Source organism: Sus scrofa, chromosome 2, assembly GCF_000003025.6.
Source record: "Sus scrofa isolate TJ Tabasco breed Duroc chromosome 2, Sscrofa11.1, whole genome shotgun sequence".
NCBI classification, from domain to species: domain Eukaryota; kingdom Metazoa; phylum Chordata; class Mammalia; order Artiodactyla; family Suidae; genus Sus; species Sus scrofa.
The window spans coordinates 56,485,731-56,511,178 of NC_010444.4; the positions used below are offsets into that span (position 1 = coordinate 56,485,731).

The 25,448-nt window shown below is 35.1% G+C and overlaps 1 protein-coding gene and 1 pseudogene across 1 annotated transcript; one reads left to right on the top strand and one right to left on the bottom strand.

Annotated features, from left to right (window-relative positions):
* LOC110259608 (olfactory receptor 5V1-like) lies at window positions 402-1,343 on the bottom strand. The gene has a single exon (XM_021085084.1). The coding sequence runs from the start codon at window positions 1,341-1,343 to the stop codon at window positions 402-404; it is 942 nt and encodes a 313-aa protein (XP_020940743.1).
* The window catches only part of LOC110259609, a 63,751-nt pseudogene continuing 45,199 nt past the window's right edge, over window positions 6,897-25,448 (top strand).

The following is a 25,448-nucleotide window of genomic DNA, read 5'->3' on the forward strand; positions in this document are numbered from 1 at the left end:
AATTTATTATAAGTAAACTTTGAATCATTCACTTTTTTAAATTTAATTTCATTGGAATATAGTTGATTAAAAATTTTATATTAGTTTCAGGAGTACAGCAAGGTGAATCAGTAATACATATAAATGCAACAATTCTTTTTTTCCCATAGAGGTTATTACAAACTATTAAGTAGATTTTCCTGTGCCATACTATAAGCTCTTGTTCATCTATTTTATACAGTAGTTTGAATATATTATTTCTACCCTCCCAATTCAACCCTCCCCCAATTTGTATCACCTATGGTGACCATAAGATTTAATTTGAAATCATTGTTTGTTTTGTTTTTTTTAAAATATGGCCTTTTTATCATTTTCACTAGATTACACATATAAGTCATGTCACATGATATTTAATATTATACTTAGTGTAAAAATCCTCTATGACATAAGACCCTTCTGACTGCTCCTTTCACCTCTGTGTTTCTCAGGCTGTAGATCATGGGGTTTAACATTGGGGTAACAATTCCATATAACATGGAGATAAGTCTGTCTATTCCTGGGGAGTGTTGACTGGAATACGGGCGTACATAAGTAAATACCGTTGTGCCACCAAACAAACAGACCACTAGAAGGTGGGAAGCACATGTGGAAAAGGCTTTTCGCTTCCCTTCCACTGACTGGATCTTCAGGACGGTAGATATGATGTAGAAATAAGAGATAAAGGTGACCAGGAAGGCACTGATTCCCAAGATACCTGCTTCCACCAAAATAAGCATTTCTGCCACATAGGTGGATGAGCAGGAGAGGGCCACCACTGGTGGGATGTCACAATAGTACTGGTTAACTAGATTGTACTTACAGAAAGAAAGGCGGAACGTGGACACAGTATGAAGGAGGGAATTGAGAAACCCTGCTGTCCAGGTCCCAACAGTGAGCTGAACACAGCGGACCTTGGTAATAATTAGGGTGTAACGAAGAGGGAAACAGATGGCCACATAACGGTCATAAGCCATGACAGAAAGAAGGAAGACCTCAGTCCCCACCAGGGCCACCAGAAAATAAAGCTGTAGAGCACACCCAACAAAGGAAATACTGTGGTTCTCAGTCAAGAGGTTCTCCAGCATTTTAGGGACAGTGGTTGAAGGGCAGAATATGTCTAAGAGGGCCAGATTTGCCAAGAAGTAATACATGGGTGTGTGCAGTTTTTTCTCAGTCCCAATGGCCAAGAGAATGGCCCCGTTTCCCACCAAGGTGACTTGATAGATGATGGCAAAGACCACGAAGAGAGGGTAGCGCACCGCAGGGAGGTCAGAGAGCCCTATGAGGATAAACTGAGTCACTGTGGTTTCATTGCAGATGTCCATATCCTGTGTCCACAAGGGTCTTTCTGAAGGAAATATAACGAACAAACATGGGTTAGAGTCAAAAGCCAAGAGGCTAACAATGAGAAAGTCTTGCAAAATAGTTGGTCTGTGGTTGGTGATAAATTATATTACAATTATATTTTAATTAGAGATTTCAATTGTTTAACTACTTTAAAAAAATCATCTGTGTCCCTGATTCCTGAAAAATTCTTCCTCAGTTCCTTATCAAGAGGAAGATGTCAAGAAATAAACAACATTTTTTGAAATTTGCTACTCTGAACCCTTTAGGAGTGCTTGTGATTTCACAATTCAGTGACAGCTGAGATTTATCACACCTCTTGGATATTTATCTTATTTTGCCTTGTATAATCTTCATGTGTACAGTTTTATGTACTACCTCAAAACTATCATGAAAGTAGCAATAGTGTATTATTTGTTGTTATATAAATTTTAGTACCTGCTGTAAACCTGCAATCATTTTATGAGAATATTTATCTCAATGACTGCTGAGTAAAAGAATGATTGTTGTTTTACCTACTCAGATAAAGTATTTCTATGAGTAAAAATAAATATGGAAATGCTTTCCTAACTTCAAAAATCATACTATTTTAAACATCAACAAATAGGTATTTTCTTTCTAGAACATACATTAATAAAATTCTTTTAGAATATACTTTAATAAAATTAAATTAGCCTATAAAATATAAATTAAGTTTGGTTGATATTGTCTGAAAGTGACCCAAGCAAGAAGCAAATGTATTTATTAATATTCAGTTTCTTTTTCCTATTAAAATTTTAAGTTTTACAATATGTGTGAGAATATTTAAAGAAATACAGGTTTTCAAAAATTGTGTATGCTTGAACATATTGGGGATACTATCTCTTGTTCAGTTTTCTAGTTTCATTTGCTGTCATGTAATTATTGACATAATTATTGTGTTAAAATATTTACAAAAATGAATTTAATTGAGGTTCTACAAATCAATAGATCTGTGGATTTTTTGTCCCTCGGAAAATTAACTTTTTTTTTTTTTTTTTGTCTTTTTGCTATTTCTTTGGGCCGCTCCCGCGGCATATGGAGGTTCCCAGGCTAGGGGTCGAATCGGAGCTGTAGCCACTGGCCTACGCCAGAGCCACAGCAACGCGGGATCCGAGCCACGTCTGCAACCTATACCACAGCTCACGGCAACGCAGGATCGTTAACCCACTGAGCAAGGGCAGGCACCGAACCCGCAACCTCATGGTTCCTAGTCGGATTCATTAACCACTGCGCCACGACGGGAACTCCGGAAAATTAACTTTTTAAAAATATCACTTCTGATATACAAAAAGAGGATTAGAAAATAAAAGGCAAAACTCACTTTCATTGAGTTTTATCTGCCTAGTGGCAGTTAATGATTTCTTTCCTGAGAAAAAATACATTGGTACAAATAATACAATACATACACAATGATACCTTTAAACACAGGAAATGAAATTACTTTCTGCCACCTTTTCCCCATGAAATATATAAATAATGATCTCTGAGATACTTTGGAAGTTTTTACTCTTTCCACAAGCAGCACCAGATTTGTACCATGCTTGGGAGGAAAAGAACAAGAAATTCTTTTATAAATAATATTCATATCACGAAATGTAGGAAAGAAAATACTCTGATATTTTCTAAATGTGTAAATATCATAGCTCAATAAATAGAATATGTTAGAAGAGTGAGTTCAAAAGATCAAACATCTTTCTTGCCAGTTCTCAAATTCTCACATTTACAAGATTCAACTGAGCTGTGCAATTTCACTGAATCTACATCTTTATAAATTAATACTTTGAAAATAATATAGTAAATTTATGACATTTAAAAATATTTTAAGGAGTTCCCATTGTGGCACAGCAGAAACAAATCCAACCAGTATCCCTAAGAATGTGGGTTCAATCCCTTGCCTCACTTATTTGATGGGGGATCCCGCATTGCTGTGAGCTGTGGTATAGGTAGCAGATGTGGCTCAGGCGTAGGCTGGCAGCTGTAGTTCCAATTTGACCACTAGCCTGGGAAATTCTGTATGCTGTGGGTACAACCCTATTAATAAAAAAAAACACTTTGAAGAAAAATTAATATCTTGAGACAGTAAATATTAGGTTATATGTTAAACACTCATTAGACACTCATTTTCCTTATTTCCATACCTATTACTTTGACTCATTGATTTTTTTAGCAAAGATTATAAAAACAAAAACAACCTGAAAAACACATTAGTTAGTTCTACATCAGGTTACATAATCAACATGCATATTTTAAAAAGTAATAGACTTTCCTTAAATTTTGTAATTTATCAATTAAATTTATTAAAAGAAACTCAACAGTCTTAGAATGTAAAGTGCAGAATTTGCTCATCTGGGGTTGGACATTTTACTCATATTAACAAACTCCTCCTTTTTAATCAAACATAATTCAAACAAGTTATTTCCCATTAAATTAGAGACTAAGAATACCTTTGATTGTAAATGATACATTCTGAGAAAGAAATGCTATAACGTTTTTGTTAAACCAAGAGGTTGCTAACACATATATTAAAGAATCAAAGAAATTCTTATGAAATAAAACCTCTCACTTGCTTTTTGTAATTAATTGGTATAAATATAAGCATATGAGTGTATGAAGAATTCTAACTGAAATCAGTTTTTTTGTCATAAGCAGCCAAAAATATAATGACAATTAAACCTTGGGATGCGTGGTTTCATATTAGCCTTCTCTTGGAAATTACAAAGAAAACAAACTTTCTTATTTTCACATATGACATATACTTTTGCATATGGCAAAACCCAAGTGCACCATATATGAAGATTTTTTCTTCAGCAAAGAGTCTCTTCAAGCTTCCACTATTAGAGAAAAAGAAAAGTGGTTAAGCAATAATAATCACTGGAAAATATTAGATTTTATGATAATTCAAAATTTATAATTTAATACATCAATATCAAAAATTACATTTAAATTTTCTTTAAAAATTGGGATTTTTGGTTAAAACTATATTGCTAAAGAGGTTCTATAGTGTTCATTTTTAACTTTTGAAGTGATAGCCAATAAAATAAAGAAATTTTAAAAATCCTTTTTAAGTTTAATATCTCCACTTGCTTTGTGACATCTTTGTTACTTGAGGGTCTCATAGACCCCATTTTCTGGAGAGCATACACTCATATCAGAAAATTTGATTAGATACAGGAACATTTCACATACAGAGGTTTTGGCAACACAATTGTGTGGTTATACACAACTTTTAGGATTGATATTAGACAATTGAAAACATTTACATAGACAACCATTCTATAATATTTGAAAATTTTCAGTTTATCTTACACAATTAGTATTCAGCTTTAACTAATTTCTTATATGTGTACCTTTTCTCATCATATTATATATCTTTACAAATATCAAGTTATCTTAGATTTAAATGTCTAGAATATACTGCACAGTATTCTAGCCTTTTCAGTTTCAGAGGGCTCATTGCAAAAATATGAATATTCACTAAAAGTAAAGTAAGATGTCTAGTTCCTTCTCCTCCCAAAAAAGGTTCAGTAAACTAAAAGCAAAATTCTCATTCCTTTATAAGGTGTGCATTGCAATTTATTCCATGGTTTATATTATGCCCCCTTTTCCCTTAGGGGGAATAAACACAATAATAAGGACTGTAGAGAGTATATCCTTTTCTTCTACATAGTCTAAATTACTACCTACCTAACAATGGACAGTTATTAGTAATAATGGGCACTTACTCTATTGGTAAACAATTTAATGTAAATTGAAAATAAAACTAAAATATAGAGGGGTTAAATTTTCTTTAATTTTCTAGAGTGCAAATAAATGAAATATTTTCCCAGAATTGAATTGCCAGACAAAAGGTAGGATAAATTAATATTATTGATATTTTTTCTGTAAGCAGACTAATCATTTAGCAACATGTGGTAACATCATCCACTTTCTGTAATCTGCATATTTTAAAATAGATAATAAAATTTAACACTATCTGCATGCATTAAACACATGTTTTAAATTGTCTACCATCATGAAAAGTTGATTGCTACAATGATGCATACTTGAATTAAATTTCAACCTGTAACTGAAAATAAATTTTCTAGGAGAAAAACAGTTTATGTAAAACTAACTTAGATATATAAATTTCAAATACATATGTGTAGATAAAACAATATGTGTATATTTAGTGAATTTAAATGAGGGTTTATTTTGCCACTTGCATTTTTTTATAGCTTTGTAAATGTTCATTATTTTGAAAATATTAATGTTGAAGAAAAATTAATCATGAACTTTAAAAATTACAGAGGCAAAAATCAATTCTTCAATCCACTCTGGTGCCCACATACCTACCCAACCATTCTGCTATTGAAAAGAGCATCTGTATTTAACCCTACACTCCAATTTTCTTTTGGAAACATTACATTCCAGTGTATCCAGAGTAATTTGTCTACATGGGCTTCTCCTCTGTTTGCCTTTTTCATTTTTCAATACTTGTTTACTGAAAATTTGAAAGATTTGTAATCTCTTTTTAGAACTTTACATGATTTCTCTTGTACTTTATGAAATAGATTTTAACCACCATGGTTTCACGTTACTCTCAACTTTTAGGACTTTGTTCAATAGCGATGGATGCTCTCTTTAGAAATAATGTGGAAATGCCTATACATTTCTTCCCAAATCATCTTTTTTTTTCCTCTGCTGGAAGTTTGATGATTATGTATGTGCTGGAAATCATGATACCCTTGAATCAGAGAATATCCCTCAAGAATATTGTTAAATAAAAATTACAGTGTTCATTATTTTTCCAAGCTAAAGAAATATGGAAGAGAAATGACATCCCTAACCTTCACTAGGAACCTAGGCTCCTTTACGTTTGCCTTCAGCACTCTAACCCTATGGCTCTAATTCTCAGGAACCAAAGTCAGCATGGCAGCTCCAATGATCCAAGCACTACACCCACTGAAGTTACAAACATCCCTACACTCTGACTACAGCATTTCCAATCATTCTTTAGGGTCCCAACACTTGAAAAGAAAGAAAGGAATGTACACTTAGTTGAGCCCTGTAGAAGAACCTTTCCTAAAAGCAGTTCTACCAAATTCTACTAACTCTATTTGAAAGGGTTCAGTTTTCTGACCACTTCAAATGCAAGAGTCCTGGTTACATTGTTTTCATTTGAGGCAGCTCTTAGGAAAACAATCATAGATTTTAAGGACCACATATATTCTAAATTCTTATTCTGCTTAAATACATGTCTATATAATAACATACTAGTTTTATGTGCATATTTTTAAACTGTTTATTGATATTCAGGCTTAAGTGTTTGCTCTCAGGCTTATATAACATTCCAACCTTGTCTGGCTCAGAATTTTCATTTGTTACTTTGATAAACTACGGGTTGTCCATTAATATTTTTTTCTCATTTTTAAGATGGGAGTAGGGCTGGAGTGAGAGAATTTCCAATTTAAAAGTTATTAGTAAGCATGTCTTCCAGATTAATGGTTATGATATTCAGCCTCTCTTTTAGCTAAATGGAACAGTCATTTGATGTGCGTATTGTCCAACTTATAATTCTAAAAAAGGTAAGAAATTTGTTCTACACTCCTATTCTTAATACCCTTAATATTTCTATAATTTCAAATTGATAGCTTTAATAGTTTTGAAATAAAAAATTAAAATGTAATGTTCATATATATTTCCTTAACTTTAATTATTAATTTATATATTGGTATATGGACCTGCTTCTCTGGGTTTCTCTCTACAGGCAGAGTGCATTAGTTATAATTCCTATAATTATTATTTGTAGGTTTTTATCATTTTAAAAATTACTATTAAAGCAACTATACTTAAAAACTTTGATAAATATAACATGGATTTTTCCTCTTTATTTTTCCATTACGTATTTTTAGTTAATATTACAATAATATTAGCTTTCTTTTTTTAGTATACAGTTCTTTCAAGCACTTGTATTTGTTCTTTGTAACTACCACTACAATCAAATAGATACCTATTTTTCCACACCCCAAACCCTATGATTTTCCTTTGTGGTTACTCTGACTCAGTATCTAAACTCTGACAATGAATAGTCTGTTCATTACTATAGTCTTGCTATTTGGAGAATGTCATATACAAAGAATCTAGATTATGTAACATTTTGAGACTGCTTCTTTCACTCAACATAATCCTTCTGAGATTCATCCAAGTTGTTTCACATATTTACAGTTCATTTTTATTGCTGAGCTGTATTTCATTTTATAGGTATTAAACAGGTTGGGTATCCAATCCTCATTTGGATTGTTTCCTGATTTTGGTGTTCACAGAGTGGCTATAAGTACTCACATGTGCATTCTGCTTTAAATGTAAGTTTTCATTTCTCTCAAATGTATAGTAGTGTAATTTCTTGGTCATATGATTATTATATGTTTAACTCTATGATAAACTGAATTTTTCTTAGTGGCCATACAATTGTACATTATAGTCACCAGCAATGTGCGAGATTTTCAGCTGTACATCCTCACTATAATTTGGCATTGTTGATATATTTTATATTAATAATGCTTCCTCATGTTACTTTAAATTTGCATTCCCAATGTTGCTATGGATATTAAAAGTTTTCATGTATGTATTTATCATTTGTTTATCCTTTCAGTAAACTATTTTTTTTTCTTTTTGGTTGACACCCACAACATATGAAAGTTCTGCCACAGCTGCAGAAATATTAAATCCTTAACCCATGTTCTGGGCCAGGACTGGGATCAAACCCATGCTGTTGCAGAGACAATGCCAGATCTTTAATCCATTGCACCACAGCAGGAACTCTGAAGGGTCCAATTTTAATTTTTGTTTACTTTCTTCCTCTTAGGTATTAAGTGATTTTATTTTATTTTTATTTTTTAATTTTTTATATATAATGATTTTTATTTTTTCCATTATAGCTGGTTTACAGTGTTCTGTCAATTTTATGCTGTACAGCACTGTTACCCAATTACACATACATGTATGCATTCTTTTTTCTCACATATTCATGCTCCATCATAAGTGACTCAGTATAGTTCTCAGTGCTACACAGCAGGATCTCATTGCTTATCCATTCCAAAAGTAGTAGTCTGCATCTATTAATCCAAAGTTCCCAATCCATCCCATTCCCTCCCCCTCTGCCTTGAAAACCACAAGTCTATTCTCCAAGACCATGATTTTTTTTGTGGAAAGGTTCGTTTGTGCCATATATTAGATTCCAGATATAAGTGATATCATATAGTAATTGTCTTTTTCTTTCTGACTCACTTCACTTAATATGAGAGTCTCTAGTTCCATCCATATTGCTGCAAATGGCATTATGTCATTCTTTTTTATGGCTGAGTAGTATTCCACTGTGTATATATACCACTTCTTCCTAATACAATCATCTGTCGATGGACATTTAGGTTGTTTCCATGTCTGGGCTATTGTGAATAGTGCTACAGTGAACATGCGGGTGCATGTGTGTTTTTCAAAGCAAGTTTTGTTTGGATATATGCCCAAGAGTGGGATTGCTGGGTCACAGGATATCTCTATGTATAGTTTTCTAAGGTACCTCCATGCTGTTCTCCATAGTGATTGTACCAGCTTACTTTCCCACCAACAGTGCAGGAGGGTTCCCTTTTCTCCACAGCCCCTCTAGCATTTGTTGTTTGCAGACTTATTAATGATGGCCATTCTGACTGGTGTGAGGTGGTATCTCATTGTAGTTTTTGATTTTTTTTTGAATATTCTTAACACAAGTCCATTGTCAAAAGGTGCTGTTCAAATACCTTCTTCCAAAATATTGTGTACTTTGTCTTATTGTTTTTCCACAAACATTTATTACTTGTTTTAGTGTAGTCACTAATAAATAAGTTCACAGAAAAATAGAGGGAGAAGTATAAAGACTCCCCTTATACACCCTATCCCCATTATCAACATGCCCACACTTCCCCATTATCAACATCCTCAACCAGAATAATATATTTGTTACTATGGATAAACCTATATTGACATATTATAATAATAATCATATATTTTACTTCTTATTCACTGCTGCTATTGTATTAATCACCACAGTATCATAGAGAATAATTTCATTACCCTGAAATCTGTTTATTGAGTCCTATCCACTCTGCTCCAGCAGCCCCAAGAGCCACTGATTTTTTAAATTACTTAATGAATTTTATTACAACTATAGGTGTACAACAATCATCACGACCAAATTTTACAGCATTTCCATCCCAAATGCACATTGTATCCCCCACCCCTCAACCCTTCTCATTTGGAAACCACGAGTTTTTCAAAGTCTGTGAATCAGTATCTGTTCTGCAAAGAAGTTCCTTGTGTTATTTTTTTTTAAATTCCACATGTAAGTGATAGCATTTGATGTTGATGTTTCATTGTCTGATTGTCTTCACTTAAGATGCTAATTTCTAGGTCCATCCATGTTGCTGCAAATGCCATTATTTCTTTCCTTTTAATGGCTGAGTAATATTCCATTGTGTATATGTACCACATCTTCTTGATCCACTCCTCTGTCAATGGGCATTTAGACTGTTTCCATGTCTTGGCTATTGTATATAGTGCTACAGTGAACTTTGGAATGCATGTGGCTTTTCGAGTCATGGTTTTCTCTGGATAGATGCCCAGGAATGGGATTGCTGTATCAAAAACAAAACTAAAAATATGGGCCTTAATTAAACTTAAAAATTTCTGTACAGCAAAGGAAACCCTAAACAAAACAAAAAGACAACCCGCAGAATGGGAGAAATATTTTCAAATGAATCAAGTGACAAAGGACTAATCTCCAAAATTTATAAACTTCTCCTACAGTTCAATACCAAAAAAATAAACAACCATATCAAAAAAATGAGCAGAAGATCTAAACAGACAATTCTCCAAAGAAGACATATGGTTTGCAAAAAACCATGAAAAGATATTCAACATCATTAATTATTAGAGAAATTCAAATCAAAACCACTAAGAGGTACCACCTTACACTGGCCAGAATGGCCATCATCAAAAAGTCTACAAACAATAAGTGCTGGAGAGGTTGTGGAGAAAAAGGAAACCTATTACACTGTTGGTGGGATTGTAAATTGGTGCAACCACTGTGGAAAATAGTATGGCGATTCCTCAGAAAATTAAAAATAGAATTAAGATTTGATCCAGCCACTGATTTTTTCTCTGTCTCCACAGTTTTGCCTTTTGCAAAATCTCATATAGTTGGAATCATATAGTTTGTAGCCTTTACAAATTGGCTTCTCTTACCTACTGACTTGCCCTTAGGGCCCTTCTTTTATTTATTTATTTATTTATTTTTAATTTTTTTTTTTATTTTCCCACTGTACAGCAAGGGGGTCAGGTTATCCTTAGATGTATACATTGCCAAGGCTTAGGGCCCTTCTTGATTTTCAAGTCTTGATAGTTCATTTCTTTTAGCACTGAGTAAATAGTCCATTGTCTGGATATACCACAGTTTGGAAAGTGTTGGTTGTTTCCAACTTAAAGTTTAGAAAGCGTTGGTTGCTTCCAAGTCTTGGCATTTATGAATAACACTGCTAGGAACATTGATATATAGGTATTGTGCAGACCCAATTTCAAATCCTCTTGGTAAAGACAAAAAAATCATGGCAGCTGTATTGTATGGTTACAGTGAATTTAGTTTTTTTGTAAGATGCCACAGGACTGCCTACCAAAGAGACTATACCATTTCAAATCCTTTTTGTAATTGTTATTTCCCCAACACAATTTTTTTCCAGTGTTCAGTTACCCAGCTACCAGTTACATATACATGTATACATTCTTTTTTCTCCCATTATCCTCCAAAGATGGCAAGAATCTCTTGACATAACTGGGTAAAACAACAGAAAAGAGGTAAGAGAGAAAAGGGGAATCAGGACAGGATGGGACTAGCATTCCTGAGAGGGAGCTGTGAAGAAGAAAGGGAACCTACACCCTGGGAAGCCACCTAACTGACAGAAAGATCAACCTAGTCAAAGGGCTCTCCAGGACACCTAGAAAAGCAGCAGCAGGTCTGAGAACTGAAAAGATGCACAGAGTGAGAGACACACAGATCATATGAATCACTGGCACAGACAGCATTTTAAATTCTTAAGAGTAATGAATGAGCTCCACATCCTTGGTATTATCAGCATTCTGGCTTTTGTCATTCTTCTGGGTAGGTATTAGTTTCTCATTATTGTTAATTTGTATTTCCATAACATATGATGTGGTGTATCTTTTCATTTGCTTGTCATCTGTATATCATATTTGGTATATTCTGTCAGAACTTTGGCATGTTTTTAAGTGAATAGTTTTTACTTATTCTTGAGTTTTAAGATTAAAAAAAATTCATATAGCAGTCTCTTATCAGACATATCATATTTTCTCCAAGACCGTGGCTTTTCTCTCCTTTTTTTGACACTGCATTTTGCGAGAAGTTTTACACTTTAAAGAAGTCTTGCTTATTGGTTAATTATATGAATAATTATCACAGATTTTGTCATTAGTCTTTTTATTTTTTTAATTTATTTCAAAAGTAGGCATTTATTTTCCAAAATTTCTTCCTGTCTCCACTCATTGGTGATTTTAGGTAACAGATTTTTATTTTGATAAAGTCCAATTATCTTTTCCTTTTATAGAGTGTGCTTTTGGTGTTATGCCTAAGACTTCTAACCAGATTTTCTTTGTGCTTCTTTCTCCAAGTTTTATAAATTTATGATTTCTTTTAACAGGTCATATTTTATAGAATATGAGGATTAAGTCAAATTTCCTATCACATATAGATGTCTGAATATACTAACACCAATTTCAAAATATCATCCTTCTCCATTTAATTGCTTTTATATGTATATTTGTTAAAAATAAATCGCCACATTAGTATGGGTCAATTTTTTGGACTTTTCTAAAAACATGGAATACCATTTCACTTAACTTGTAATTTGATATCTTTCATCAATATTTTAAAGTTTGCATTGTACATATTCTGTACATACTCTACTTAGATATTTACATAATATTTTGTTTATGTTAATTGTATTCATTGTTCTTTTATATGTTGTATTCCAAAATTTTAACTCTATATGAGAGAAATACAGTATATTTTTATTTTCCTCATGTATCCTAAGATCTTGCTGCACTGATTTATTAAATAAACAGAGGGTGTTTTGTTTTAGCGCATTTTTATACTGGACATTTGATATTTTGATTTTACTATACATACACTTTGATCATATTGATGTTAATATTTTTATATTAAAATCATGTCTTCGGGAAATAGAAACATGTTAAGGTCTATTTTTTATCTCTATGACTTTTATTACATTTCCTGTCTTATTGCAATGGTGAACTCTTTAGGATAATGTTGAATAGGACTGTGGGGATTGAGATAATTGCCTTTTTCCCTAAGATTATTTTAGCAAGAAATCATGCTTATCATTAAGTATGACATTGAGTTTTATATAGATGATATTTCTTAGCCGATAGAATCGATTGGCTAATATTTTGTTGAGCATATTCATCCCCAAGTTTATGAAAGTTTTGTTTGTTTGTTTATTTAATTTATGGTACACATTGGTGTTGGTTTGGGATTCAAAGTCAGGAACAGAGTGTCAAATAAATGTCACATTTCACATCTTTCCGACTTACTCTTCTGCCATCAGTACGAGAAAGTGCTCTGTTTTTAAGACTTCAAGTGATTCCATAGGATCCACATGGATAATCCAGGATAATCTTCTGCTTTTAAGGTCAACCTTGCCACATGAGATTACAAAATAATGAGAATGATTTCTTATCATATTCACAGGTTCCAAGGAGTAGGACATGTAAACCTGGAGCAGTGTTAGACATTTTCCAAACACAATTAGACATATTAATTTTTCAGAGAATACTTTGGGTCAATATTTTTCCATTTTAAGTAGAGTGTAGAATTTTATCACCATATACATCCTTTTACCTCTCATCTTGATGTGTTTTGGTCTGTATGTTTTGACATCTCCAAACATTATACACCTCATGACACAAATTACACCTATCATAGTCTAACAACCAACATATTTTAAGGAATTCAAGCAAGAATAATTGATTAGCATTGTTTGACCCTTCATTCCTGCTGATTCCAAATTTCTATCTGATCCCATTTCTCATCTATCTAAAGAATATTTATTTAAATAAATTTTAACAAATTTGAAGGCAACAAATATTCTTAGTTTTCATTTAGCTGAGATTTTTTATCGCATTTTTATTCCTGAAGTATATTTTCATTAGGTAGAGAATTCTGGATTAGCTATTATTTTTTAGTACTAGAAACATTGTTCTAATTCCTTCTGTTCTCCATGGTTACAGATTAGAATGTGTACTCATTTGGCTTATTACTTACCTTATATAATATATCATTTTTCTGATTTCTATCAAGGTTTATCTTTGAGTTTAATTTTTATCAGGTTTGATTATATTGTGAGTATGCAAATACATGTCTGAATTTATTCTCATTAAGACTTCTTTAACTTCTGGAATCTATAAATTTGTGTTCTTTTCCAAATTTGGAATGTTTTCATCTATAATTTCTCCCAATGCTTTTTTAAGTATGAATTCTTTATCATTTCCTTTTGGGACCACAGTAAGAAGAATAACAGATTTTTTTTATTTCCAGTTTTTCATAAAGTTACCTGACACTTGATCTTTTCAATCTGCAAACTTTGATGTCAATATTACTCAGCTTGAAAAATTTCTAACAAAGTATCACAATATTTTCTGGTTCTTTCTTCTATGATCTTCACTCATTTGAGTTTATCTACTAGCATGGTGTCTGTTTTTTCCTCTAAAATTTCTGTTTGTTTTTGTTTTGTTTTTCATTCTTACAAGTTTTGGTATTTTTAAGTACTCTATGTATATTTTAAACTTTTTTGTAGATCATTATCAATGAAAAAAGAGTATTTGCAATGTTGTGTGTTTCAAGGGTACAGCAGTAATTAAGTTACACACAAAATATTGAATATAGTTCTTTGTTCTATAGAGTAAGTCCTAGTTGGGATATATATAAAAGAGATATACACACTGCTAAATATCTATATATAAACACACTGCTATGTAGATATGTGTGTGTATGTGTTAATCCCAAACTCCTAAATTAATCTTCCATCCAAACTTTAAACTTTGGTAACCATAAGTTTGTTTTCTATGTCTGTGTGTTTATTTCAGTTTTGAAAATAAGTTCATTTTTTAAGATTCCACATGTAAGTGATATCGTATGATGTTTGTTTTTCTCTGTATTGCTTATTTCACTTAGTGTGATAATCTCTAGGACCATCCATGTTGCTGCACATGGAATGGTTTCATTCTTACAGCTGAGTAATATTCAACTGTATAAATATACAACATCCCAGAATTTCCCATGTGTCTCAGAGGTAACAAACCTGACTATGAGGGTTCGGGTTCAATCCCTGGCACTGCTCAGTGGGTTAAGGATACAGTGCTGCCATGAGCTGTGGTATAGGTCTCAGATGCAGCTCAAGATCTGGCATTGCTGTGACTGTGGCATAGGCTGGCAGCTGTAGCTCTAATTTGAACCCTTAGCCTGGGAACTCCCATATGCTATGGGTGTGGCCCTAAAAATAGATAAAAAGATAAATAAATAAATAAACCACATCCTATTTATTCACTCCTCTGTTACTGGACATTTAGGTTGCTTCCAAACTCAGCTTTTGGAAATGGTGCTGCGATGAACATTGGGGTGGATGTAATATTTGAATTATGGTTTCTCCCCATAGCTGCCCAGGAATGGGACTACTGGATCATATAATAGTTCTATTTTTCATTTTTTCTGGAAACTCCATATTGTTCTCAAAAGTGGTTGTACCAATTTACATGCCCATCAACAGTGTATCAAGTTTGCCTTTTCCCAAACCCTCTCCAACATTTATTATTTATAGAAGTTTTGATGATGACTGTTGTGACTGGTATGAGGTGATACCTCATTGATGTTTTGATGTATATGTCTCTAATAATTAGTGATGTTGAGCATCTTTTCATATTTTTGTGTGTTTTTGGGCATTTATCTGTCTCCATTGGAGAAATGTATTTTAGAACTTCTGCCTATGTTTGTTTTTGTACCATTGAGCCATATGAGTTGGTTGTAAATGTGTGTTTAATCCCTTGTCAGTTACATCATTTGCATAGACCTTTCTCCCATGTAGTAGGTTGCCTTTTATCTATTTCCAAATCAAAGTTACAGATCAATCATCCCAATAATGCTCTCTTTTTTTACTGATTGTTTTATGTTATTTCTACCTAATGTTTTCTTATATTCTTCCTCCACTTATTCTCTATTTCACTCTGTCTCCCCTTTTCCTATGACACTTTCCATTCTCAGTTCTGCGTGTCCCTACAAGGAGTGAATCTCTGATTTAGATATCTAAATGGCTCAATATATTATCAGCATCTTAGCCTTTACATGGGCATAACTGACAGTATCATGATTTAATTTACACCACATCTCATAGACAGACCCATACACAGAACTTCTAATTAGGTACCTTATGATTTTTTTTTACATAATGAGTTTTATTTTTTTCCATTATATTTGGATTACAGCATTCTGTCTATTTTCCATTGTACAGCATGGTGACCCAGTTACACATACATGTGTACGTTCTTTTTCTCTCACATATTCAAGCTCCATCAAAAGTGACTAGACATAGTTCCTGGTGCTACACAGCAGGATCTCACTGCTAATCCATTCCAAATGCAATAGTCTGCATCTGTTAACACCATACTCCCAGTCCATCCCATTCTCTCCCCCTCCTCCTTGGCAACCACAAGTCTATTCTTTAAGTCCATGATTTTATTTTCTGTGGGAAGGTTCATTAGTTCCACATATTAGATTCCAGATATAAGTGATGTCATATGGTATTTGTCTTTCTCTTTCTGACTTACTTCACTCAGGATGAGAGTCTCTAGTTCCATCCATGTTGCTGCAAATGGCATTATTTCATTCTTTTTATGTCTGAGTAGTATTCCATTGTGTATATATACCACATCTTCCTAATCCAATCATCTGTCAATGGACATTTGCTTTGTTTCCCCGTCTTGGCTATTGAGAATAGAGCTGCAATGAACATGCAAGGGCATGTGTCTTTTCTAAGGAAATTTTTGTCCAGATATATGCCCAAGAGTGGGATTGCGGCATCATATGGAAGTTCTATGTATAGATTTCTAAGGTATCTCCAAACTGTTCTCCATAGTGGCTGTACCAGTTTACATTCCCACCAGCAGTGCAGGAGGGTTCCCTTTTCTCCACAGCCCATCCAGCACTTGTTATTTGTGGACTTATTAATGATGGCCATTCTGACAGTTGTGAGGTGGTATCTCATGGTAGTTTTGATTTCCATTTCTCTAATAATCAATAATGTTGAGCATTTTTTCATGTGCTTATTGGTCATTTGTATCTCTTCCTCAGAGAAATGTCTATTCAGGTCTTTTGCCAATTTTTCCATTAGGATGTGGATTTTTTTGCTGTGGAATTGTATAAGTTGCTTGTATATTTTAGAGATGAAGCCCTAGTCAGTTGCATCATTTGAAACTATTTTCTCCCATTCTGTAAGCTGTCATTTTGTTTTCCTTTTGGTTTCTTTGACTGTACAAAAACTTGTCAATTTGATTAGGTCATTTTGGTTTATTTTTGCTTTTATTTCTGTTGCTTTTGGAGACTGACCTGAGAAAACAGGTTGATGTCATAGAATATTTTGCCTATGTTCTCTTCCAGGAGTTTGATGATGTCTTGTCTTATATTTAAGTCTTTCAGCCATTTGGAGTTTATTTTGGTGCATGGTGTGAGGGTGTGTTCTAGTTTCTTTGATTTGCATGCAGCTGTCCAGGTTTGCCAGCAAGAATTTCTGAAAAGACTGTCTTTTTGCCATTTTATGTTCTTGCCTCCTTTGTCAAAGATTAATTGACCATAGGTCTGGTTTTATTTTGGGGTTCTCTATTTTGTACCATTGGTCTGTATGTCTGTTTTGGTACCAGTACAACACTGTCTTGAAGACTGTGCCTTTGTAATAGTGCCTGAAGCCTGGGAGAGTTATTCCTCCTGCTTTGTTTTTGTTCCTCAGAATTGCTTTGACAATTCTGGCTCTTTTGTGGTTCCATATAAATTTTTGGATTGTTTATTCTAGTTCTGTGAAAAATTTCATGGGTAATTGGATAGGGATTGCATTGAATCTGTAGATTGCTTTGGGTAGTATGTCCATCTTTACAATGTTAATGGTCCAGCCCAGGGCATGGAATATTTTTCCGTTTCTTTACCTCTTCTTTAATTTCCTTGATTAACGTTTTATACTTCTCAGCATATAAGTCTTTCACCCCCTTGGTCAGGTGTATTCCCAGTTATTTGACTTTTTGTGGTATTTTAAAAGCTATTGTGTTTCTGTATTTCTTTTCTAATATTTCTTTTTTAGCATACAGAAATGCGACTGATTTCTGAATGTTAATCTTATATCCTCTTACTTTGCTGAATTTGTTGATCAGTTCAAGTAGTTTTGGGGTTGTGCCCTTAGGGTTTTCAATATATAGTATCATGTCATCTGCATAGAGTGACAGTTTTACCTCTTCTCTTCCTATTTGGATGCCTTTTATTTCTTTTGTTTGTCTGATTGCTGTGGCTAGGACTTTCAGTACTCTTTTGAATAACAGTGGTGAGATTGGGCATCCTAGTCTTGTTCCAGATTTTAGTGGGAAGGCTTTCAGCTTTTCTCCACTAAGTATTATATTTCCTGTGGGTTCATCACAAATGGCTTTGATTATGTTAATGTATGTCCCTCTATACCCACTTTTGTAAGAGTTTTTATCATGATTGGATATTGTACATTGTCAAATGCTTTTTCTGCATCTATTGAGATGATCATATGGTTTTTGACTTCCCTTTTGTTAATGTGATGTATGATGTTGATTAATTTGCATATGTTGAACCATCCTTGAGCACCTGGGGTGAATCCCACCTTGTCATGGTGTATGAACTTTTTGACATGTTTTTGGATTTGGTTGGCTAAAATTTTATTGAGATTTTCTGTGTTTTTATTCATCAAAGATATTGTCCTATAGTTTTCTTTTTTTGGTGGTTTCTTTGTCTGGTTTTGGAATTAGGTTGATGATGGCATCATAGAATGGCTTTTGGAGTGTTCCTTCTTCAATCTTTTGAAAAAGTTTAAGGAGTATGGGCTTAAGTTTCTCTTTGTATGTTTGTTAGAATTCACCTGTGAAACAATCTGGCCCTGCACTTTTATTCATATGGAGTTCATTTATGACATATTCAATTTCATTTTTGTGATCCATCTGTTCACTTGATCTATTTCTTCTTGATTCAGTTTTGGCAGGCTGTAGGTCTCTAGAAAGTGGTCCATTTCTTCTAAGTTTTCAAATTTGTTAGCACACAGTTTTTTTAGTATTATCTCATGGTCTTTGTATTTCAGTAGTGTCTGTTGTGACTTCTCCTTTTTCATTTCTTATTTGGTTTATTTGGGTTTCTTATTTCCTCTTCTTTGTGAGTATAGCCAGAGGTTTTTCAATTTTGTTTAACTTTTCAAAGAACCAACTGTTGGTTTTATTGATTTTTTTTCTATAGTTTTTTAAATATCTATTTTATTCATTTCCTCTCTGATCTTTATGATTTCCTTCCCTCTGCTGACTTTAGGCTTTTTTTTCTAATTCATTTAGGTGGTGAGTTAAGCTGTCAATTTGAGATTTTTCTTCTTTTCTGAGGAAGGCCTGTATTGGTATGAATTTTCCTCTGTGTTCTGCTTTTGTGGCTTCCCATAGATTTTGAGGTGTTTGTCTTCATTATTATTTTCTCAAGGTAATTTTTAATTTCCTTCTTGATTTCCTCATTGACCTATGGGTTTTTTAGTAGAATGTTGCTTCATCTCCATGTAGTCATATTTTTCTCACATCTTTTCCTGTGATTAATTTCTAGGTTCATGCCATTGTGGTCAGAGAAGATACTTGAAATAACTTCTATACTCTTAAATTTGTTGAGGCTAGCTTTGTGCCTCAAATGTGATCAAATCTTGAGATATTCCAAGTGCACTTGAAAAGAAAGTATATTCTGATTTTTTTGGATGTAATGTCCTGAAAATGTGTATTACATCTAACATTTCTATTATCCTTTAGGATCTCTGTTGCCTTATTGATTTTCTGTCTAGAGGATCTGTCCATTGATGTGACTGGGGTGTTAAAAATCTTCTACTATGATTGTATTCCCATCAATTTCTCCCTTTATGTCTGTTAGTATGTGTTGGAAGTATCTGGGTTTTCCTATATTAGGGCATATATACTGATGATTGAATATCCTCTTCTTGAATGGGTCTTTTAATCATTAAATAGTGTTCCTCTTTGTCTTTCTTTATGGCCTTCATTTTAAAGTCTGTTTTGTTTGATATGAGGATTGCAACTCTGGCTTTCTTATCTTGTCCATTGGCATGAACTTTCTTTTCCAATACCCCCACTTTCAATCTATATGTGTCTTTTGCCCTAAGTCTCTTGTAGGCAGCAGGTTGAAGGTTTTTGCTTTTTTATCAAATCTGCCACTCTGTTTTTTGATTGGAGCATTCAGTCCACCATGGCCATTAAGGTGATTATTGATAGATATGTATTGATTAACATTTTAAACGTTGTTTTCCAGTTGAATATATGTTTCTCTTTTCTTCTTTTCTTTTTTGGGTTTGGGGCTTGAGTACTTTTTTTTTCAGTTTTTGTGAATGTAATGTTCTATTTTGATTTGTGGTTGCCCTGTTTTTAAGGATGTTAACCTCTTGCTATATATGCTTGTTTTAGCCCAATAGTCATATAGGCTGAAACACATCATTAAAATAAAAAAATAATCTCTATTTTCTCTCTTTCCTTCCCCACATTGTATGATTTTGATTTTTTTAATATCTTCATGTTTAGAACTGTATGCTGGCTTATTTAAGTGACTGCTTTCCAATTGTGGTTTCCTCCATCCTAATTCTTCTTCTTCTTCTTCTTTTAAATTAGAGAAGCCCTTTAAGTATTTCTTTTACAAAGGCTTTGTATTGCTGTACTCTTTTAGCTTTTGTTTGTTGGATAAATTCCTTATTTCCCCTTCTATTATAAATTATATTCTTTCTGGATACAGTATTCTAGGTTGCATTTTTTTTTCCTTTCAGCATTTTAAAGGTATCTTGCCACTCCCTTCTGGCCTGTAGTGTTTCTGTAGAGAAATCAGCTGAAAGCATTATGGGGGTTCCCTTATAATTAATGCTTGGCTTTTTCTCTGGCTGCCTTTAGAATACTCTCTTTATCTTTAATTTTGCCATTTTTATAATAATATGACTTGGTGTGGGCCTGTTTGGGTTCAACTTGTTTGGAGCCCTCTGTGCTTCCTGTATCTTGATGTCAGTATCCTTTATATTTGGAAAGTTTTAGTCATAATTTCTTCAAATATATTTTCAGTCCCCTTTTGCTTTTTCTCCTCTTTCTGGAATTCCTATTATACATAGATTGGCCTGCATTATATGATCCCATAGGTCTCTTATATTGCTTTCTTTTTTTTTAATTTGGTTTTCTGTCTTCTGTCCTGATTGGGTGATTTCCATTATTCTGTCTTCCATGTCACACATTTGTTCCTCTGCATCATTCATTCTGGTCTTTATTGCCTTTAGCTCAGTTTGTATGTCTGCAAATGAATTTTCTAGTTTTTCTTGGCTCCTCCTTATATCTTCTAGTTCCTTTCTAAAGGAATCTGCGTTACTGTCCATATACTCTCTTAATTCCTTCAGTATTTTCACTATCTCCCTTTTGACTCCAATTCTGTCAGGCTGCAGAGGTCTGTTTCACTGTTGACTGCTTTAGGTGAATTCTCCTGTTGCTTTAACTGGGAATCATTTCTGAGCTTCTTCATCTTGCTTGTGTTTTTATTTTTCTGTGAGTTTGGGGAAGCCAAACTGTAGTCTTGTGAGGCTACTTCAATGCAAATATACCCCTTTATATTTTTTGGGTGTTACTATTTACTTTTTGTGTGGGAGTTTGAATATTTGGTGTCTCTTTCTTCAGTGAGAGTAGGCTGTTATCCCCAGGATGTTCAGTGTGTTTTCAGGGAGAAGGAGGCAATGGGTAGGGCCCACAGTCAGTGTCTGTTTTTTGGGCTTTCAACAGCAGCAAGGATCTTCAGAAAGGTGGCACAGGCTACTCCTAGTTTCAGGGACCTGGGAAGTGGTAATTAGCTCTAGGCAGATCTACAATGTGACCAGAGCATTTGGCAGTAGCAGTAGCAGGGTGCATGAGTTCTCAGGTGGGAGGGAGAGCAATAACAGCTTGTATTTGATTGCAGTGTCCTCCTCTGAGGTGATTGGAACCCAGGTGGTGCCTCTCTGGGGACTCCTAGTGGGAACAGGCCATGACCACCTCTAGAGTCAATGATAACTGTGGTGATTTGCCCCACCCCACACACATATAGACCATCCATGAAACATCCCACCTCACTTAGCCCACATAGGAGGTGCTATACAGGCTGCTCCTAGTTGCAGGATCCTGGGAAGTGACAGAAATCAGGCAAGTGGGTACTGCCTGGTACATTTGGCAGTGGCAGCAGCAGAGTGGGTGTGTTCCCAGGGATAGGAGAAAACCAACAGGTGATTCAGTCACAACGCCCTCCTCTGTGGTGACCTGGAGCTGAATGGGTCTGCAGGTGATATCTGTGCATGGAACTCTAGTGATGGTGAGCCACTCCTACCTCTGGAGCCAGAGAAAACTGCATTGGTTTACCCCTGCCTCCTGTTGACCATGCCAGAAACACCTCATCCTGCTTAGCTCCACAGGAGGTGCTGAACAAGCTGCTCCTAGTTGCAGGTTCCTAGGAAGAGACAGTGATCAAGGGTCTGGGCAGTGCCCAGAGTGCTTGGCAGTGGCAGCAGGACAGGTGTGCTCCCAGGGGTGCTAGAGCAACAACAGGTATTGTTCGGTTGCAATGTCCTTCTCTCTGGTGCCCGCTGAGGTGGTTGGTGCTGCAAGTGATTTTTGTTCAGGTATCCATAGTGGCGGTGCACCATGCCCACCTCTGGAATCAGGGATAACTGCCATGGTTTGCCCCTGCCAACTGCTGACCATGCAAGAAGCACCTGTCCCACTTAGCCCACACAGAAGGTGCTGCACCAGTTGCTCCTAATTGTAGGATTATGGGAAGGGACAGTGACCAAGTGTCTGAGTGCTGCCCAGAACAATTAGCAGTGGCAGCTGCAGGGTGAGTGTGTTCCAAGTGGAGTGAGAGCAACAGCATATGGTTCTTGGTTGCAGTGCTCTCTTTTTTTCTTTTTTGACAACCCCTGAGGTGACCAGAGTCACAGGTGTGGCGCACTCACAGGCCCCTACTGGTGGAAAGCCACACCTCCCCCTGGACTCTGAGACAACCACTGCTGTCTGTCCCTGCCACCTGTAGATTGTGCAAGAAGCACCATATCACACTTATCCCCCAATGCCCTTAACCCACACAAGAGGTGATGGCCACAGTAGCCTGCATGAGAAGCACCCCATCTCCCCTTAATGATCAAGAGGCTTCTCTACCACCTGTAGCTTGCCCCAGAGCATCCCCACCTTCTGAGAGCCTGCAGGCATGAACATACTCAGGTGCAGGGAATTTCCTATGGTGGTCCACCCTTCCTCACTTGTCCTCCCCAACAATGGTGCCTTGACTCTCCTGTGGGCCCGGATCTTCTCCCGGGTTCCCTCTGCCTATCCCTGGCATTCCCCTACTCAGCCTGTGGTGTACCACTCCCCCACCCATGGCACATTGCTTCTTAGCTCTCAGGCTGTCCCCACAGTGCCATCCCTGGTCATTACACTGGACTGACCTCCAGAGCCTAAGTCTCAATGCTCAGCCCCCACCCAAGTGTCTCAGGTTGTGCTGTCCAGGCTAGTGGTTCATATTATTTGTGCAGCTCTCACTCTGCTTTGCTATTCTCAGTCCAGCTGCTGCACTTTTCTAAGCGACTTTGAGGTCCCTCCAACTTGGCTGATCTTCCTGTCAGTTAGGTGGCTTCCCAGGATGTGGGTTCCTTTTCTCCTTCACAGCTCCCTCTCAGAAATGCTAGTCTTATTCTGATTCCTTTTCTCTCTCTCTCTTTTTAATTTGTTCTACCTAGTTATGTCAAGGTTTTCGTGCCTTTTTTGGAGGTTTAAATTCTTCTGCCAGCATTCAGTTGATGATCTGTGTGAGTCGTTTCACATGTGGATATGGTTTTTTGATGTGTTTGTGGGGGAAAGTGAGCATGATCTCTTATTCTCTGCCATATTGATCTACCTTATGTTGTTTTAATCAGTTTTCTCCCACTATGCAAACTAAAAATCATGACACCAGACTGCTTTGCATTGAAGTCCAGCACTTCCATTAAATTTGCACCGAGATCTATAATTTCTGACTGTGGATGACACATCATCATCATCATCATCATCATCATCATCATCATTCCATTCACTTTTCTTGTCACATGTACAGATAGGAATATCTCGTACTGCTTTAAGTCAGAATTCATGTATAATTTCCCCCACTCTTGACATCCAGATTACTTTCAAAATTTACCCTCCAATCTGGTGATCACTAACAATATATCCCCACTCTGCATTTCTTACTCTCTCATCACTCTGCCATACAGTTGTCTTCTTCCTCCAGTCTACATTCTGTCTTTCTAAAATCACTAAGTGTTGGAATAACATCATAGTGAGGTATTCTGATGTTATTCAAAAACACCCTGTCTCTTCCTCCTCTGGACTGCCATAGTTTTCTTAATCATTTTCAGAATTTTACCAAATGATAGCTTGATAATATATATTCTGCCATGTGAGCTAGAGTATAAACACCTTGAGAGGCCATGCTTTTGGATTAATTACATTTTCAGTAAAAGTTTAGCAGTGATCTAATATACTACTTCCACAATATGGGCTATTCTTAGGTGTGGTGAGTGAACTCACTACCAGGGTCACCAACTTAATTTTAGAAAGAGTGGGGAAATCCTTGTATATGTGAAAAAGAAATGAGGTAATAGCATCACTATTATAAATTTTAGATTCATCTTACTTTTTATTTCTCATTTTATTCTCTATCTCCAAGTTTGTATGTGGTTTGAAACAATCCTGTCCTCATCATATAAAGACAGAATACATGAGATATGTTAATGCAACAGCATTATAAAATTGAATAAAATATTGTTTGGCCAATAGTTAATTTTATATACCAGATATGAAAATATTTATTTTATATTTCAGCATTTATTTGAATGTAGCATTCTTAAAGATATTGGAGTCATATCTGTGTTAGAAAACTACCCTGGAATCTATGGAGTTCCTGTCATGGCACAGTAGAAATGAATCTAACCAGGAGCCCTGAGATTGTTGGTTCAAGCCCTGGCCTCGCTCAGTGGGTTAAGGATCTAGCATTGCTATGATCTGTGGTACAGGCTGCAGATACAGCTTGGATCTGGTATTGCTGTGGTTGTGGCATAGGCTGGCAGCTACAGCTCCAATTCAAACCCTAGCCTGGGAACCTCCATATGCTGCAGGTATGGCCATAAAAAGACTAAAAAAATAAAGAAATAAATAAAAAATAATAATAATAAAAAGAAACCTACCCTGGAATCTATGTCCTATCAAAAACCACAGGTTTCCCACCAAATTCTCCCCAAGTCAGGTCTTGATCAACAATAGAAAAAGTTTTGGGAAATATCTTAAAAAGGAAAAAAGTTTCTAGAATTTTCTATGCTTATTTGTTTTAACATGAAATTATTGTAATTTTAGTTTCTTCTTTAGGTGTAGGAAAAACGTCCTCAAAGTACAAGCAAAATCATAGAATTTGTTTTTCCGTCCACCCTGTAATATTCTGTGTGAAGTATGTAATATCAAAGATAGTAACGTCATGAAATATTTAAATTGGATGAAATGAATGGCTGACAGTCTCTCCTTTACCTTGAAGCTATAGGACTCCTCAAATTTATGGATGGTAAAACTTTAATAAGAACATATCTGTTCACTTGAATATACATCAGGATTTGTTGCCCTTGAAAAAAGCAAAGAATGGATAT